The sequence below is a fragment of the Triplophysa dalaica genome, chromosome 19 (assembly GCF_015846415.1).
Source record: "Triplophysa dalaica isolate WHDGS20190420 chromosome 19, ASM1584641v1, whole genome shotgun sequence".
In the NCBI taxonomy this organism is placed as follows: domain Eukaryota; kingdom Metazoa; phylum Chordata; class Actinopteri; order Cypriniformes; family Nemacheilidae; genus Triplophysa; species Triplophysa dalaica.
Window position 1 is genome coordinate 12,428,087 of NC_079560.1, and position 18,610 is coordinate 12,446,696.

Consider the following 18,610-nt stretch of genomic DNA (forward strand, 5'->3'; position numbering starts at 1 on the left):
AAGATTGAAGATGTAAATAAAATGTCCTCTTCTGGCTTGATCTGTCTTGCTTTGCTTGATGAAAAAGGAGATTGTTTCCGAATCGAGCACTGATAGATCTGAAAAGTTGGGATGAATTGCGGGATCGTAATTTGCTGTGGTGGAGATTTCCGAACATCGGAGAAATCCAAAGAAAGCCAGAATGAACATGGCATCTAGCGTGCGAGCTGTATGTTTGGAGTGGTATCCTCTGCGAAGGGTTGTAATACATTTGCTCAAAATTTCTATAGTGATGGGTTGTCTGGCATCTGGGAGGGCGGGTCGGTTTCTCTGGATGCCTTTTATAAGCATGGAAGCTTGGGAGCTGGCTATGACTGGGGAAGGGGCATTGAACATTAATTTATGGAAAAATTGGATTCCGCTCAAGTATCCTTTAATTGAGCTTGCTTGAAGATTTTTAATGGTACTTAGGAAGGAGATAAATGATGTGATGGAGAGGAGAGAGAAATCTGGGAAGGGGAGGTTATAGGTGTGGTGAAATACTTTGAAGTTTCTCCAGGCTGTGAGATAATGCTGTATGGTCCTTGGGGAGACAGCTTGAATGATGGCGTCGAGTGAAACGTCCAGCATGGCTTTTAAAGGGTGATTTATATGAAGATCAATTCTGAATATGGAGGTACAGGTGTTGGATAGAGGTCCGCATCCGGCGCTAGCTGCCTGAATTTCTGAAATGAAAAGCGGGACAGTGCGTCAGCAATCTGATTTCTGGAGCCGGGGATATGCTTGGCTGTTAGAACGAATTGATCGCGTGCCGAAATCCATGTCAGGCTTCTGAGAAGGGGCATTAAGGCGGTTGAGTGGGAACGTCCTTTATTTATGCACTGTACCGTTGCTTCGTTATCGCAATGGACCATTATGCTGGAGGCGGACCATTCTTTCCCCCATAACTGAGCTGCTACTACCAATGGATATAGCTCGAAGAGGGCTGATGACGCGAGATGCTGCGGTAATGTTGCGAGTTGGGGCGGCCAGGTAGATGCGAACCAACGTCCTTGGTAAAATCCCCCAAAACCTACAGATGGGGCTGCATCGGTAAAAAGGCGGATGTCGACGGGAAGAGACAACATGTCGTTGTAGAAAAAGGATATGCCGTTCCATGATTTAAGGAATTTGATCCATAAACTTAGCTCGTCGCTGCATGCGCTGTTTATCTGGATTAAATCCTCTAGAGCGTGGGCGGAAGAAGCGAGTGAGAGGAGATGCGCTACGAACGAGCGACCTTGCGGAATGATGCGCATCGCGAAATTCAGGTGACCGAGTATTGAAAGAAGCTCGCGTTTTGTGCATTGCGGGGTATCTATTAATGATTGGGCGATCAGAATGGTCCTGTCAATTTTTTCCTTGGGTAAGGAAGCTTGGAATTTGAGCGAGTCTAACTTGATGCCTAGAAATTCGATTGAAGTGCTGGGTCCCGCCGATTTTTCTGGTGCTAGAGGGACACCGAGTTTCTCGAAGACGTATAGAACTTTAGAGAGATGCGCGGCTGGGACGGAGTCGGGAGGCGAGATGATTAGAAAATCGTCTAAAAGGTGGATGAGGAAAGGGATGTCGTAATTGTTGGATAGGATCCAGCAAATCGCTTCTGATAACATGTCAAAAATTTTTGGGCTGCTTCTGCATCCGAAGGTGAGGCGGACGGAAAAATAATATTTTTCGCGCCAACAAATGCAGAATAGATGCCAAAAGTCTGGGTGAATCGGCATTACTTTGAACGCGGATTTAATGTCTACTTTAGCCATCCAAGCTCCGCGACCGGCTTTTTTAATCAGGGTGATGGCTTGCTCAATGTCGTGGTAGTGTAGCGAAAATTCTTCGAGCGGGATGAGACTATTAATGCTTGGGAAGGGAGCTCCGTGAGGGGATGAGAGATCAAATATAAGACGCTTTTTTCCCGAGAATTTCCGCGTGGCTATGCCTATGGGGCTGACGCGGAAAACCGTGAACGGTGGTGCGGAAAAGGGGCCGATCAAAAACCTTTCGTCGATCTCTTTTTTGACAAGGAGATCTACGGTCTCGGGCTCGGCTAGCGCGGACTGAAGGTTGGGGCAGACGAGACTGTGGGAAATGGAACTCGCAATGCCGGGATTGAAACCTGATGAGAAACCGGACACAAGGTATTCTGTAAAGGAAGGGTCGGGGTGGTGTAATAGTTCGGCAGACAAATGTGAAACATTGACAGGAGTCGAGAAATAATTTTTTGATTTTTTATTTGCAGCTTTGTAAACGGGGCAAACAAGGCGGGCATGGGCGCCGCCGCAATGGTTGCACACGTGCAAGTACCGACACCTCTGCCTGGTGCACCGTCCTGTATTGAAGCTGATACAAACTTCGTGCGAACGGGTGTTGGAAGCTGCAGAGGTATTTAGATCTAGCAGGCGCGGAATTTGACCGGTTGAAACGGGATGAGGCGAGACTGGGCGTGGGGGTATGGAAGGAGTGACAAAGGGGCAGGCGGTGGTGCTGTGTGCCATGGATCGGCACACCGCGCATGAAATGTTTTTGCAACCCAAAAACACCCTATTGTGAAGCTCATTGTCCAGTGCTCCCCAATAAGGGCACTGGTTCCACTGAGCCACCCTAATTGCGCATTTCGCCGAAAATAACTTGTGGTAGGTGTAGAAATGGGCCCCCCCATAAGAGAGTGCGAGCTCCGCGACTATGGCAAGATAATCGCTAAGCTCGCGTCTCCTGTGAGGGAGCACCGTGCATATGACATCGGAAAATCGTGAAAATGCAACTGTAAATTCTGGGAAGGACAACGTACGGGAGTGACTGTGGGAAGTGTTTTTAAATGTGAATTCTAGATCGCCGTATGTGATCTGGCGATCCGTGGGCGGAGGTGAAAGTGGAGATAAAAGGTGAAATAAATCAACCTCCGCACCTGCTAGAATCTGTGCCCTGATGTTGCTGGACACTGGGGGCGGTTCCAGGACCGGGGCGTTGATGGGCACCGGCATAGGAGCTGCTGAGGCCAATGAAAATTGAGGGCGGGCCTGAGGCAGAGCGAGGAGGGAGGGAATTGCGGCCGCTGGAGCAGCTGACGGAGGAGGCCTTTCGATAGCGGCGGCATCCGTGGCGGGGGCTTGAGGGAAGGAGGGATGGCCGAAGCTCTGGGGGAGGTAAGGGAAATTTTGAGCCGGGGCCTGTGTCGCTGACGGAGGCGGTCTCACGTTAGTGGATGACATTGGCGCCGCTGGCCACGAGCTTGCAGATGTGAGGGGAAAAGGTTGGAAGCGATCTGGAACCGCATGCTGAGGCAGGCTCGTTGGATGTTGGTAGTTGAAGATGGTGGGGGCGGGCCGAATTTCCTGTGAAGCCGCGGGGAGAGGAGTATGCAGCGGCTCGTGCTGTTCATCCGGCGCGCGGCCCAGACTGGCCGAAATCCTTCTGCGACGGGCTGGGGTTTCCCTGACATGCCCTGCTGATGCGGCGGAAGGCCCTGCCCGGGCTGAAGGAGGCCTGAAAGCCTGAACCGGCTCATTGGCAACTTCCTGTTGCGGGGAAGATCTGGCTGGTGGGTGTTCTGACTGCAGCGCGACGTAGATGTCGTACAGCTCGGCTTTGCTCAGCCGGCTGCTCAGGTTCACATCCCGATTGGACAGTGCGAGTCGCAGTCCTGCGACTGTCCACTTCCCGATGGCTGGGATTACTGAGTGCACCGAGGCGTATGATGACGCCGGTGAGGAGGACGGGGGCCTAACCTGGCTCTGTACGGAAGAGCGGTTGCGTTTAGAGGCTTGACGAGTCGGTCGGCTTTGCTGGCGGCCTCGTTCTTGTTCTGCCGGTTGGGATGTAGCTTCCGGGCTTAGGATGGAACGCTGCCGAGCGCTCGAAGAGGCCGGAGTATCTTGCATGATTGGGCTGTCGTTAACAGCGGATTCGTGGGTCTCAGACATGTTAGAAACAGAAGAGATGTCGCAGGTAAGAGGTCTTGCTTATTTATGGGCTGGCTCGCTTAGCAGGTAGGGTGGAAGCCATGATTGCTGATTGCGAACCAGCCGGGTTTGATTATATGCTCCGGCTCCTCCCGAACTTTGTTTATAAAACATCATTTGAGAGAAAGTGTTTTTTTTAAACCAATTCCGCATTGCACAATGTGCAAACAACCTTAGTCTTGTCGATGTTTCTATTGGGAAGCTTCTTAAAAATTTATATTCCCTGAAGCAAACCCGGCAGCTTCATAGCATGTTAGCACGTCACGTTTGATGCGGTAATTTCACAGTAACGTTATGTTGTGTTCAGACCAAACGCGAATGGCGTGTCAAGCGCGAGTGATTTATATGTTAATGCAAAGAGCCAATAGACCTACTTGCTGCGTTAATCGCGCGAATGAAGCCCTGGTTATGAGATGATGAGGCTGCTTCTGCTTCCGCGAATGACGCGAATCACGCGAGTTGAAAAATCTCGTTCTCGCCCCGTACAGTGCAGTTAAACTGGTATACATCCGCGCTAAAATATCAAGGTGAAAGTCATCATAGCTTGCGTAGTATAGACCCAGCTCCCAACCCAACTTTGAGAATAGATTAACGGCGACATTTTTTTTAACGCGCGATAATAGTCTCACTGCGTTAACGGCCCAGCACTAGATTTAATACAGTCAAATTATTACATACGGCTCCTTTAAACCAACTTTGTCCTTTGTCTATATTTTACCCACCCATGGTTGATACCATTTTTAAGATATATATATATATAAAGTAAATAAAGTGCACAGAACTCATTATTGTACCATATGAAATTCTTACATTATTTAGAATCTAAATTATTTTTTCACACCTGTGTTTCTTATGTAACACATATCCCTTATATAACAGCCTTAATAACAGACTCTAGGCAAAGCCTGGATTACAATATAAAATGTGTCACAACTATCTTAGCATAAAGACAGATATTTCCTCTTGTTTTAAAGGTCCAGTATGTGAAATTTAGCAGCATCTAGTGGTGAGGCTCACTCCACCCCTCCCCCTCCCTTTTGAAGAACTGCGGTGGCTGACACATGACTAAGATGTCGTCACATTTTTGCTTGTTTGCTGAAGTATATAATGTATTTACAAAATGTGCTTTGTAGAGCAGTTTGTCCGTTCTTCTCTAGAAACAACATTGCGAATTCCATGCAAATAGAAATATCTCATTCTGAGGTAAAAAAACATAACACTTTATTACGGTTTATAAACATCTCTAAACACAAGGTTATGTTTAATATATAGCATTTCTGTCAATAGATCCTCCTTAAAGTCACACATTGCTTCTTAATGCATAAAAACACTTGATTTTTCAGAAAGCAAGACATAAAATCTTTACTTTGATTCGCAGTTTCTAGATTCTTGGACTGGAAAGCAAGACAAAAGCACCATGTGAGAAATTCATTTTTCACAAAATTATCACTGATATTGTTGATAATAAACTAGTTACAAAGTCTGACACATTTTCTTTGTCGATACTTCATTTGGTGTTGAACAGTAATGCTATAAATTAGGCTTTCCTCATAAAGATTATTTTCAGAGTTTTCAAATTTCTGATATTTAAAGTGTAAACACTCATCTGTACAAAAGATGGATGTGGAAATTGAGTCTTTTTTTGCATCTTGGTATTAATAAACGCTCTTCTTGGACTGTGGAGGAAGTATTGAGTTCTGAAAGTTACAGTGTGTTTCTTTTATCTCAGGGGATCAAGAAAAATGTGATTCCTCATAATCCCTTTAATGTCATTCTCAACATAAATCATTATTCTTTGTTCTACGGCAGGATGGACTTTTGTGCTTTATTAGACAGTGAAAAGTTAAATTCGGGGAGAGAGAGACAGCTCGGGGGTTACTGTTTCACACCCACATCCCTACCTGAGACCAGGGTCCGGTTCTCCACTGCGCAGGGCACAGATGACGATTACATGCCCGGCGTCCCTCGGGCCGATCATCATTACAGTATTTGGCATTGATGGCTTTGTACGAACCGTCCAGTTCAGCTCTGACACAGCGAACAGGTCGTGTATGAGTACCAGATTTACCGCACGATTTACTGCACTCCTCCCATTCGCCTGAGACCCAGCTGACGTAGGAAACACAACAAATACACATAAAAATTGTTTCTACCAGTCGCACATCCAGTGTAACACACTTTTTTAACCCAACATGCTTACATTGGTTCCGAGCATTCCTTCTGGTTGCAGGCTCGGCTGATGGCGCGAAGTTTGGGTATGTTGGAGCAGAGTGTGCGGTGGACCATTTTGCCATCCGACTTCCTCCGGCAGCCAAATCTTGTATACTGCTTCCCTACAAACCAGAAAAACATTGTCGAGCTGTTCTCTTTGAAGTTTCAATCAAAGCTCACGACTGTGTATTATTTCGGTCTACCTCCACCGCACGGCTTGGAACAGTGTGACCATTTCCTCAATGCCCACTCGAAGTAAAGCGTGTCGTCTTGAGGCAGCGTGTTCTCCATGGATGAAAGGGGGTCCTCCGGCAGGATGTATTTGTATGAAAGCGTGACCTTAGAAAAACTTTGAGACTGAACCTGCAGTAGATGTGTGACATTAAAGCAGCGTGTTATGGTTTGAGACATATTTTGTAGAGCCACTCTTTTAACCTTCACCGATGAATGAATCGGAAATCTTTTTTTTCACGTTCATTCTCACCATAATGAGAACTCCATATTTGAGCGGTCCAGTCGTTTGGAGCGTCTCCATGTCATCATTGTTAGTGTATTCCCACGCCACGCCTTTCTCGATCACCGTACGTGACTCTGGAAAATCACCCTCGTCGTTCAAAAACAGATGATCCGTGGCTTGGTTCTTCACCGCTGTCAGAAGACAAGTCAACTTTAGTAACATCTCCACGTTGTGTAATTCATACAGAGGAACCTCGGGAGAAAAAAACATAGATCAATCTCTATCATTCTGACTTTCTATGTATTTATTCGGACTATAAATCACAGTATTGGAACGCATTACTTCGAACGGCAAAGGTGCTTCACGGCCGATGCACTGGAGCTTGTAATATTTGCCGAGCTAGAAGTCTAAATCTCTCCATCAATAACATCCAGTGGGAGGTCAGACACTTGAGTTATGAGTGCCAGTGTCTAGTTATTAATCACACAGACATCTGCTGATGCTCCTACCTAGAATGTGTGGGGTTCCTTTGAATTCACGAATAATAATGTGGCGTGCCCCTCTGGGAATCTCCAGAATCTTCAGAAAACCTATAAGGAGACAAATCCCCAAAACTCCCAATAAGCCATTTACAGTATAAGATACCTTAACACTAATGAATGAAGGTATCAAATCTGTAGTCTTCACACACTATATTACTTGAGTGAAATAGAAAAAAAATAGTCCAGAGCATATTTAATGAATTCAAAGTTTACATATTCCCAAAAGCCATCAGCTGAATCAGGAATGTTCCAGGATGTTTCTGTCATCATTTACTCACACTCTTGTCATTTCCAACCTGTATGAATTACTTTGTTCTGCAGAACACAAAAGAAGATATTTCGAAGAATGTTGGTAACCAAAAAACTGTTCGTACCCCTTGACTTCTATTGTATGTACACAAAACCAATGTTCAACTGGTATCTACTTTGTTTTGTTAGCAACATTCTTCTCAATGTGTTTTGCAGAAGAATGACATGAAGGCGTTGACATATGTAAAGTAAACATGACATGTTTTTAATTTTGGGGTGAACTCTCCCTTTAAGATTCTTTATCCAGACCTCAAATATAAATTTATTCCCAAAGATTGCACAGTCAAATGAGATTTCCACTGAGCTTTCCAAATATCGCTGATCATGTTCAACTAGAAATTTTAAAGGGATAGTTCACCCAAAAATGAAAATTCTGTCATCATTTCCCTTCCAGTTGTTCCAAACCTGTATTGGTTAAATGACAATGGTAGACAAAAGTGCACCAGAAGTGTTCCTACGTTCTTCAAAACATCTTCTTTTGTGTTCAACAGAATAAAAGTCAAGGGTGGACAAGAACTGTTTGGTTATAAGCATTCTACCAAATATCTTTCTCTGTGTTCATCAGAACAACAGCTAGAGGGTGAGTAAATGATGACAGAATTTAGATTTTTGAGGAACTATCCCTTTAAAATGAATGCGAGACAAAAACAGACCTTGCCTCTGAAAGGACATTGTCATGGAGTTCGCTCACCTGGTTTTCTTGTGCTGCGGGTAAAGTTGCCCTTCACGATCTTGCAGGTTGAATTGCCTCCCCCACACACCCCACACTTATCGTCCTCTTGCTCAGACGCGATCACATGGTCACAGCCCACTTTCTGTTTAGAGAGCAGAGTTAACAGAACCAGGAATATAAAAAAACAGATCTTAATGAGCCATGTCAGATCCACAGAACTTTACATTATAGTGAACATTCAACTTTACAGTGTTTCTTAGGAAACACAAAGCGAACTTTGTTCTTTTATTAAATGGATTTAGTCAAAATATTTTTTACATTTTTACATAAATCCAACAAAATGGTTTAAATCCCAGTTTAATACTTGCAATTCGTTCAGTCATGTCTAAGAGTAACTTGGAGAAAAAAAATGCAATTATAAGTGAAAGACATTTGTAATATGTGCTCTGTATTAACACGCAAAAGCTCTCTTCAGCAGAATACTTTGTGAAAAGAATCACAAATCCCGTCGTTCTTTACCCGCCAATACGAATGATAAAAAACTGTCCTCCTCCAGACGTTCAGATCCCTCATGGATTATAAAGCAATACGTCTTGGCATTCACTTCATCTTTTAATCCCAATAGCAAAACACAGACATCTTAGATTGTATTTTATCAATCTGCTTCAGCCGTGCCGACAGCAGGACATTCTTGTCATATATTCCATAACAAACACAACACAAAAACAAACCAAACGCACAACAGGATTCTACTTGAGCTGAAAAACGAGTTGTGGAAACCTTAATAAAGGGAAATAAACGGAGGTTTGCGCGATTAGGCCCGATATTATTCATTCTATGGCATTTTGGAAAATAAACGTGTGTGACGGATGCTCAGTGTGAGTGTCTGCATGACCTTTACCTCACATTCTCCCCGCACACACACACTGTAAGGGTCTTTGTAGGAGCAACGGGTGCCGTCGTGCACCATTCTCTTCATGGACACCACGTCTCCGGTCTCCTTTGACTGACAGTACAGCTGACATCTCTCCTCGACTGTCCAAAAAACACAACACAGAAAGAGCGGAAAGGTCTTGTGTGGGGTTCCAGTTGGGTTTGACAGTATCGTGTTTGTAGGTATGCATGCATAACAGAATCTAACATGTAAAGCTTGATATGTTCGTAAAGATGCTTCAGAGGACCTAGAGATGTTTTTTTATGGGGGGAACGAAAAATGATTGAATGATCTTAAAATTATTTTTCGACTAGTTTTCAATACAAAATATTGTTCAGACACAGAAGGCTTCATGAATCACGTGACACACGAAAAACTCTCCCTCTCAATGACTCTGCACAAGCTCACGGAGAGGCAAGGAAATGCCATTGTGATTGGTCGATTAAGTTAAAAATATGTTTTTTGCCCGATAAAGGGTTAAGTCTAGTTTTTCTTTTTACAGGGAGTCCCTAATCGTTAATGGGGGGTCCCGGATCTCCCCAATTCAAGCACTGCCTAAAAGTTTTCTTCTAAAAGTAAATGCTACAATTTAGAGTAATAAATTTTTTTCAGTTTTATTCATAATTTAAATTAGCTTGAATTTTTGTATTAATACTTGTATATTTTTGTGTTGTTTTATTTAAATTTTTGTCACCTTATTATTCATTTATTCACTTTTTATAGTGCTGCATACATTTGATTTAATTTTATTTCAGCTTTAGTTTTTGCTCAATTTTAGTGCCATAACTAAACCACTTGTAGAAAAAAGTAAAATAGCTGTCATATTTATTTACAAGGAAATTTACATGTTATTCATGTTAGTACACAACCGACATTTAAATATTTTACCTCATTTTGAAAATATGTTTAAATTATTTTGTGAGATTAAACCGTGAAATTTTGTAAAATTACAGTTTATACAGTGTATTTCAGTTTCAGTTTCCGATATCCTATCTGATTTTAATTACCATTGATATTTTATTTCGTAAACTATAATAACTTTGCTAGACTCTTCCTGTACAAACGTGTTCGCAAACCAAATCATCATAAATAATAAAATGTAATAATATTGTCTCTGTTGAAACGTTGTTCATGCTGTTTTCTTTCTCTCAGCAGTAGAAGATGAGGTTGGAAAGGTTATCAGCTGGCTAACTGCAATCCCTCTAATGTAAAAGTTATCTGGCCCCAACGGATAACTGGAGATGCCATTGCTTCTTAATCGCATTTCCATATGTTTCTTCCAACCACCGTTGTCCAAATGCTTGGCCCAAAACCATTTTCCTGAGAACAACTGGGTCAAGCCTTTGGCAAAATTTTGCAAGCGGGGAACTCTTCAATTAAACAGCAACCATACTGTATCTACAGTCTTATTGGTAAATTCACTGTAATTGATGTAATTGCAGCATTTAAGTGAGAGAAATCCAAGCAAAAATTCAAGAAACCCAAACCAAAAACCCAATTTTTCCAGACATCTGTTTGTCATCTTTGTGCCAGGAACTAACCTTCCATTTAGATTATGTAAGAAACAGTTTGGATGACATGCATTTAAGCGCAGAAAGGATCGGAACATCCAAACACCTGAATGCAAAATATGTAGCATATGCCACATAAAATTGATATTGTAAACACGCAGGAGATATTTTTCAATTCCTTATTAATGCATGGAACATTTTAAGAGAAAAAAGTCGACTATAGGTAATATTTTAAAAAGAAATTCCATTCCTATAAATGAAAAAAATATAAACGGTCCAAGACATATGGCAGACATCAGGAGGCATTAAAATGCTATTACTCGTCTTGGCCTCGTTGGCGGGTTGAAGTGTATGCCAACTACAGATAAACTTCTGTTTCTCCACCATAAAATATAAATCTTCATTGGGAACACCACTGTTACTGATTAACAGTTGTTTATGTAAAAAATAACAACAACACAATAAATAGCTTTAAGAACGAGAAAAACGAACAAAAAACAATCACTTATGACTCACGATCAGGATGTTCGAAAGGCAGCCAATGGTGTTTGGTGCCCTCATGCTCAAAGTGGGGGTTCCACATGATGCACTGCTCCTCTCTGAAGTCAGCCAGGTCCTTTTCGCAATCCTCAATATTGCACAGCTGGAACTCATAGTTGTTTCCGTAACAAGTGCGCCCCCCATTGGCTGGTCTGCGACATAGCTGATATCAGGCTAGTTCGAGGCGAAAGCGCATAATTGCAAAGGTCTGATAAAAAAAAGACACTCACATCGGGTTGTTACACTCACGAGTGCGGAACCGAACTCCACCGCCACAGGTGCGAGAACAAGAACCAAACTTGGTCCACAGTCCCCAGTGGCCGTCCTGCCTGAGAATGTCCGGTGTCAACTTAATACAGTGGCCCTTGAAACAGTTCTAGAGAGAACGGTAGATTCATCAGAAATGTATTTTCTTTTGGGTTCAAATGTAAAAAACAAAGCAGGTTCTGAAGTTCTTACCTTCCCTGTTGCACACTTGGTTCCATCTATAGGAGGGCCCTTCTTGGTCTTGCAGAAGAAAGGGTTCTCGGGATGGCTGCACCACAGCTGCTTGCACGGGTCGTAGGTGCTGTACTAAAAGAAACACGCATGCTCGCATTCATACACGCAGTCTGTGACAGCGAGGCCGTACCAAATGAACACGGGGCAGTAACTGCTGTCAAGTGTTTATTTGGATGGTTTAGAAATGTTATTTCACTTTACTGGTTGAAAGTGAAACCAACAGGACTATTTTTTTCTGAAGAATGTTGGTAACCAAAAAACATTGGCCCCTATTTACACAAAACTACATTTTTTCTGACATTTCTCAGAGTATCTTCTATTGTGTTCCACAAAAGTTTTGAGTGAAATAGTATCCTTTTAAGTCTTTTCTGTATTTGACAAAATCCTTCAATTTCTATTTATACTTTTATACCCCACTGTGATGTGCTTTAGTAAGATGGAGAGGTCATGTATTATGATGAAGTATGTCATCAAGTCATTAAGTCTCTCTTACACTCACCGCAGTACACATCATGTAGCCCGTGCCAAAGTCAAATCGACACTGTTCATTCATAGAGTAGTGAAGACCGGGCAGCTGGGGTAGAGTCGGCCACTCATGATCAAACGGGTCATCACGCAGACAATCATATGTACTGTAAATGAATTGGATGAAAGATAGAATTATGTTCATATATAGCAGTGAGAAAACCATCAAAACCATAGGAGTATCTGAGAAAGTGTTAAAATCTTGATCGGTCTAGACATGCATTCTTCCAAATGACCAAAAAGTAATTTGCTATGATATAAATTCACAGTAGTTAGTTGTAAAGTGTTGCATTAAAACAAATATAAAACCAAGTCATGGGAAATTTCTGTTTACAGCTTTATAGAACACCATTCACTTACCACAGGGTTAGAAAAAACTCTTTGTTTTTATGATTTATTAAAAGTGTAAAAAATATGACCATTTTTAACGGAAGTTCCATGGTTTTTACAGCTGTTTTCAAGAACTTTTAATTGTATCATTCTTTAAACCATCTACATTGATGCTGATCCCAGAAACCATTACACTCCATTGTCAAACGTGAACACTATTCACGTGACACACATCTGTAAAAGCTTTGATAAAAAAAAAGTCCAAGTGTACGAGATTTAGCAGCATCTAGTGGTAAAGTTGCGTATTGTGGCCAACGGCTCACTCCACCCCTCCCTTTCAAAGCACTACGGTGGCTGACACAGGACATGCTGAAGGAGATAATGAGATGTCCATTTAGGACACAACATGGTGAATTCCATGCGATGGGACCCGTGTTGTATGAAGATTGAATTAGCGAATTTTAATGTAATAAAATTAAACGCTTCATAAAGTAAGGTCTTTATTCACCTGTGAAGACATAGTCACAGTATGTATATTATATTATATTTCTGTCAATAAGTCCTTTACAACATTACACATTGGACCTTTAACATAGCTCAGAGGCAATGAATGATGAATCCAGATTATCTACCAGTTGTATGATCTCTCTCTGTGTATGTGACAGGAACAGACGGTGTAGTAACTCACCTGAGGTATCTCCCTAGTTCCTGATAACTGCATCTGGACCAGTGAAAGCGATGAAAGGCTGCTTGAACCAGAGGAGCCATAATACTGCCCATAGGCACCTCATCTCCACATTCATTCGCCTGGCCATCATGTTCCATTCCCAGACTGAAAGGATATTTATAATTATAATTTATAAAAGTTACAGTGTACATTTCAAAACACAGAGAATTAAAAAAAATTGGGTAAACAATGCGCTGTTTTTTAGAAAACTAATTTAAAACTGTAAGTTGTCAGGCTATACGCATAGTTTAAAGCAGCTTCTCTGGCAGTTTGTAGTGTTGTGGTGAAAGTTCTGATCGAGTTCTCACACATGTCCTGTCTCGTGGGCCACCACGAAAGCAGAGGAGAAGCCGTCCTCGTGGTTCAATGTGCAGCTTCTTACAGGGTGACACATTCCTGTCACAGGAGCATAACCTACAAAGAGAAAGAAAACAAACCCTGAATACAATTTAGAAGTATTTGCCTAATCACAATACAATTGGGGACCAGACCATACTACAAACAACAACTGTAAACTGACGCTTCATTCATATTGAAAGCACATAAATCACTATATAAGTAATTCCAACATTATGTGTAACTTTGCTTAGTTAACATGAGGATAAAATTTGGGTTGAAAATGGTTAAGTCTAATGTGAAAAGCCCAATTTGTAGACTCATGAAAGTCTATGATATTTCAGAAGCACCATTATTACCCTGCATGCCAGTGGGCCCAAACTCTTGTCTGGTGAGAAAGATGGCGTGATCGTGGTATTCCGCATCGTTTTTGTCTTCCTTCTGCTGGAGGAAAGCCCAGCGGCAGACGTTCTCCAGACTCTGAGAGGCGTTACCCAGCTCAATCAAACCAATGGACTGATCATAAAAACAGAAACTACAAGTTAATACTGTACAATACTAGTTTTATTTAGTTTTGTTAATATTTTAAATTAGATTTTATTTTAGATTTTTGTGTACATTTTAAAGTTAGCAATTTTAGTATGTGCTTTTGTCATAGTATAATTTATTGGTTAAGGTTTTATGTTGCCATATAAGATTACTTGTTTTTATTTTAAAGTTTTTGTTTATTGTTATAAAAAAAATTTGAGGTAACTTTCAACTTTTCCTTTGAGTTTTACCAATAATTTTTAGGTCAATATTCTATTTGATTTCAATGAACAGGAACATTTTCAAAGTTTTAATTTTAGTAAACTAAAATAACTTTGATTTGGACACTTAAAGGGAAAGTTCACACAAAAATAGAAATGTTGTTGGAACACAAAAAGAAGATATTTTGAGAATGTTTTGTGTTCATAAAATGGTTTCAATGTTGTTGTTCTTCAAAATATCTTATTTTGTGTTTTGCAGAAAAAAGAAACTCATACAGGTTTGGAATGACAAGAGGATGAATAAATGACAGAATTTTCATTTTTAGGTAATCTATCCCTTTATGTCACACCTAAAATGAAGGAATGTCAGTACACCATAATACACAAAACTATTAAACCGAGTTGCATTGACAAACAAATTTTCTCAAAACTAACTTCACTTTAATGGCCTATTTATGCTATTACTTTCGACCAACTTTCTTTATTGCACTTCGAAAGCAGGCATGTGCTCTCTCTTTCTTCAATACATCATCCCCTTTGTTTTGATATTTGGTCTTATGTGATGACATTCGTGCATTTGGAAGTGTGTCTTCCAGCAAGTTTCCAAACATTTTCATACGCACTGTTAAAGCTGCCAATGTGTTTTTCAGAGCACAGCTTTGCTTTTGCACAACTGTGTCCAGATGCCGAAAGACATCTTAATTTATAGCTTATATCTTTTCAGCTGTAGTGTTTAGACAGTGCCTTCGATTGCGATATGATAAATATTTAATGCAACTTCTGTTGGACAGCTACTGAAGTCAAATATCATATCTGAGCCATTTTGGTACTTTGAAGTGCTGTTATATCATCCTTCAACTTTTGAGAAGTCTGTTGAACACATGACAAATGCAGTCTTACCTTTTGTGAACACAGCATCATGATTCTAACCAGCACAACATTGATATGGGCACCCAGAGAACTGTCCTGATAAATCTCATTCACCTGTGGAACAATTTGTAAGAAAAACAAACAATAAACAAGCTGAAATAAATCAATTATAGGTTTTCTTCAAAGTGTCTGGTGTGATGAATGGGTGTGTAATTCATCTGGGCAATAACACAGCTACGAAGATTAAGTAAGCATGGAAAACTGTCACACAGCCAAATGCGATTTGAGAACACTTAAAGAGTTTAAATAACAACCCACAAAGTTTACTCTCTTTACAGAACACAGCGCTTAAACCCTACAGTCGCCTTTAAAATCTTTGACTGGTTAACCCTGAACTCTTCATCATGTCTGCCAAAAATGTTTTTTAATAAAGGAAAAAGATCTGTCCACTTGTTTGGTATATAAAGTCCCTAACAGAATAACCAGATTCAATATCAGCAGTGAATGTACAGTAGGTAAATCTGAGTGTTTGCAGTACCGATTCACTATCACATTGCATCATATGCACACCTGACTTCATCTCCCCATTCATTTACACAATGCCCCAGGGCATCTTGGGAAGAAATCTGTAAGGTGGAACTGAGAGTGTTTTGCAGATAACTTCAGGTTGCATTAGGGTGATTGTCACTTTAATAAAACTGCAAAAAAACACAGTAATCTACTGGACAATTCTCTGGATAAAGGCATCTATTAAATAAAAACTAGCTATAGACGGTTTCCTTGGATGCACAGGTCTGGACGGATGTTAACTTTCGGTCTGTGTTCGGTTATCTGTCTGGCTAGTGGTTATTACACAGTTCGTTGGAATGCTTGATTCTGATTGGCCAGTCGCGACATTTGCAGGTTCGTTATTCCCAGATAACAACCTCTCAAAACAAATAACACATGGTAACCCGGATGCAGCAAACATTTTGACTTTTTTCTTTGTCACATTAAATATAAATAGGTTGTTTAATAACATATGTTACAGTATATTTACAAACAATTAAACCAAATTGCCTGTTCGTCACATTTGAATGTCGTTTCTTACCTTAAAACCAAAAGTAAACCGCTCTTCCTAGTGGAAGGATTGCATTCGGTAAAAATTAGCACATCAAATATTTGTAATTCACATTTCACATCCAGTTTTTTCTCATGTGGCAAGTAGCCGTTTGATAAGCGGGATAATGTACAAGCAGCGGGCTGTTATCCTCCGCTTCGTATCGGGTCCTGATCACACTGTCGGGCTTATTTCTCCGGCTGCCTGTACATTATCTCTTAATTATTTTATAATATTGATTTATATTATTATTTTATTGTATAATAATTATATTTAAGGATATGTTGATGTATGGGGGGGCACGGTGGCTTAGTGGTTAGCACGTTCGCCTCACACCTCCAAGGTTGGGGGTTCGATTCCCGCTTCTGACTTGTGTGTGTGGAGTTTGCATGTTCTCCCCGTGCCTCGGGGGTTTCCTCCGGGTACTCCGGTTTCCTCCCCTGGTCCAAAGACATGCATGGTAGGTTGATTGGCATCTCTGGAAAAATTGTCCGTAGGGTGTGAGTGCGTGAGTGAATGAGTGAGTGTGTGTGCCCTGCGATGGGTTGGCACTCCATCCAGGGTGTATCCTGCCTTGATGCCCGATGACTCCTGAGATAGGCGCAGGCTCCCCGTGACCCGAGGTAGTTCGGATAAGCGGTAGAAAATGGATGGATGGATATGTTGATGTAGTAGAGTAGGCGGGGCGAGACCGTGGTTCGAGTCCGGTGAGTAATTGTGAATTAGCGCCAGCTGTGCGCACACCGGGCTCGAATCACGTAGGAGATGGGAGCATAAAAGGAACGAGCGACCGGACCGTCGAAGAGAGAGGACCGGGCCCGAACTTGTGTTTGTATTTATGTTTATGTTATTTCGCCGGCGGTCGTCCGTGAGGGGCCGCCGGCTGTTTTTATTTCTGTTAATAAATGTTTAATGTCTGCCGGTTCCCGCCTCCTTCCTTCCATTTTATTGAGATGTGTTACATTGGTGCCGAAACCCGGGAGGAAGGAGAGACATGCTGTCGGAGAGTCCTCGCCGCTGAGTGGCCTCGCGGTGCCGGAGAGTTCGGGCAGCGCGGACGAAGGGCGTCCGCCAGTGGCTGCCCGAAGCGGTGGCTCTGGGGAAACGGAAGTGCACAGTGCGGCCACCGTCAAAACTTCGGTGGAACGGCGACCTTTGCTGCCGCGCCCCTGGGTCGAGGTGGGGTGGCTTTCGTCCAAGTGGGAGCGGGGGGGTTGCCGCCGTCCGCCAGAGGCCGGAGCCTGTGTCCGTCCCCCGAGGCGGAGGAGCATGGGGCAGAAGTGCCGGGTGAGCCACCGCCTGCCAGAGGCCGGAGCCTGCGTCCGTCCGCCCAAGGGGGAGGAACAGGGGACGGGGAACCCGCCCCGACTCCCGGATAAAGGAGGAGCCACCGCCGGCCGCCAGGGGGCGGACGGTCGAGCCGTCCACCGAAGCCCCAGGGCCACCGCAAGGCACCGCGAAGGAGAGTACTCCGGCTGGTTGAGGAACGAGCGGCATCATGTCGGGGAACCGGATTTTTTTTTTCCTCTCTCCCCTCTCTCTTTCCGGTCGCTCCGAGGGCTCCCGTCTCCGTTGTCTCGTCTCGTCGCTGCATACCCCCCGACCCCCACGAGGGAGGGGGAGGGAGCTTGCACAGTCGCGGGGGTACCCCCGGCCTGTGAGGGGTGATGGGGGTATGTAGTAGAGTAGGCGGGGCGAGACCGTGGTTCGAGTCCGGTGAGTAATTGTGAATTAGCGCCAGCTGTGCGCACACCGGGCTCGAATCACGTAGGAGATGGGAGCATAAAAGGAACGAGCGACCGGACCGTCGAAGAGAGAGGACCGGGCCCGAACTTGTTTTACGTTTGTATTTATGTTTATGTTTTGTTCGCCGGCGGTCGTCCGTGAGGGGCCGCCGGCTGTTATTATTTATATTAAAACTTGTTTAATGTTTTCCGGTTCCCGACTCCTTCCTTCCATTTTATTGAGATGTGTTACAGTTGAATTTAGTTGTATGTTAATTTTATTAAATAAGCAATTTGTTGAATGGTTTGTGTAACTTTGTCGCATTTAAAGAAACTGTATGGGACATTGATGCCTAGTGGTAAAGTTTGGTATCACAGTCTAAATTCAAAATATTGGAGAGGCAAGTTTAGCCAAATAATGGTTCTTGGTTTCTTTAACTTGTTATCTAAACAAAATCTACAGGCACTCTCTTCTTTGCAGGTGTGTTTGTTTTTGTTTTGTTTATGTTGTTGCTTTGAAACCATTTATAATATTAATATTCCATTCCATTTTCTACCGCTTATCCGAACTACCTCGGGTCACGGGGAGCCTGCGCCT

General features: G+C 42.6%; 1 protein-coding gene across 1 annotated transcript in view; it reads right to left on the reverse strand.

Moving 5' to 3' along the window:
• Window positions 1-18,610, reverse strand: part of adamts2a (ADAM metallopeptidase with thrombospondin type 1 motif, 2a) — a 69,125-nt gene that overhangs the window by 9,423 nt on the left and 41,092 nt on the right. The window contains exons 5-19 of the mRNA XM_056730870.1: window positions 15,220-15,303; window positions 13,930-14,086; window positions 13,543-13,648; window positions 13,196-13,339; window positions 12,152-12,284; window positions 11,611-11,724; window positions 11,382-11,527; window positions 11,128-11,303; window positions 9,068-9,201; window positions 8,185-8,308; window positions 7,152-7,232; window positions 6,670-6,833; window positions 6,389-6,548; window positions 6,175-6,307; window positions 5,876-6,083 (exon numbers count right to left, since the gene is read on the reverse strand). Coding sequence (XP_056586848.1) covers window positions 5,876-6,083; window positions 6,175-6,307; window positions 6,389-6,548; window positions 6,670-6,833; window positions 7,152-7,232; window positions 8,185-8,308; window positions 9,068-9,201; window positions 11,128-11,303; window positions 11,382-11,527; window positions 11,611-11,724; window positions 12,152-12,284; window positions 13,196-13,339; window positions 13,543-13,648; window positions 13,930-14,086; window positions 15,220-15,303 — 2,064 coding nt within the window. The remainder of the gene's footprint in view (window positions 1-5,875; window positions 6,084-6,174; window positions 6,308-6,388; window positions 6,549-6,669; window positions 6,834-7,151; window positions 7,233-8,184; window positions 8,309-9,067; window positions 9,202-11,127; window positions 11,304-11,381; window positions 11,528-11,610; window positions 11,725-12,151; window positions 12,285-13,195; window positions 13,340-13,542; window positions 13,649-13,929; window positions 14,087-15,219; window positions 15,304-18,610) is intronic.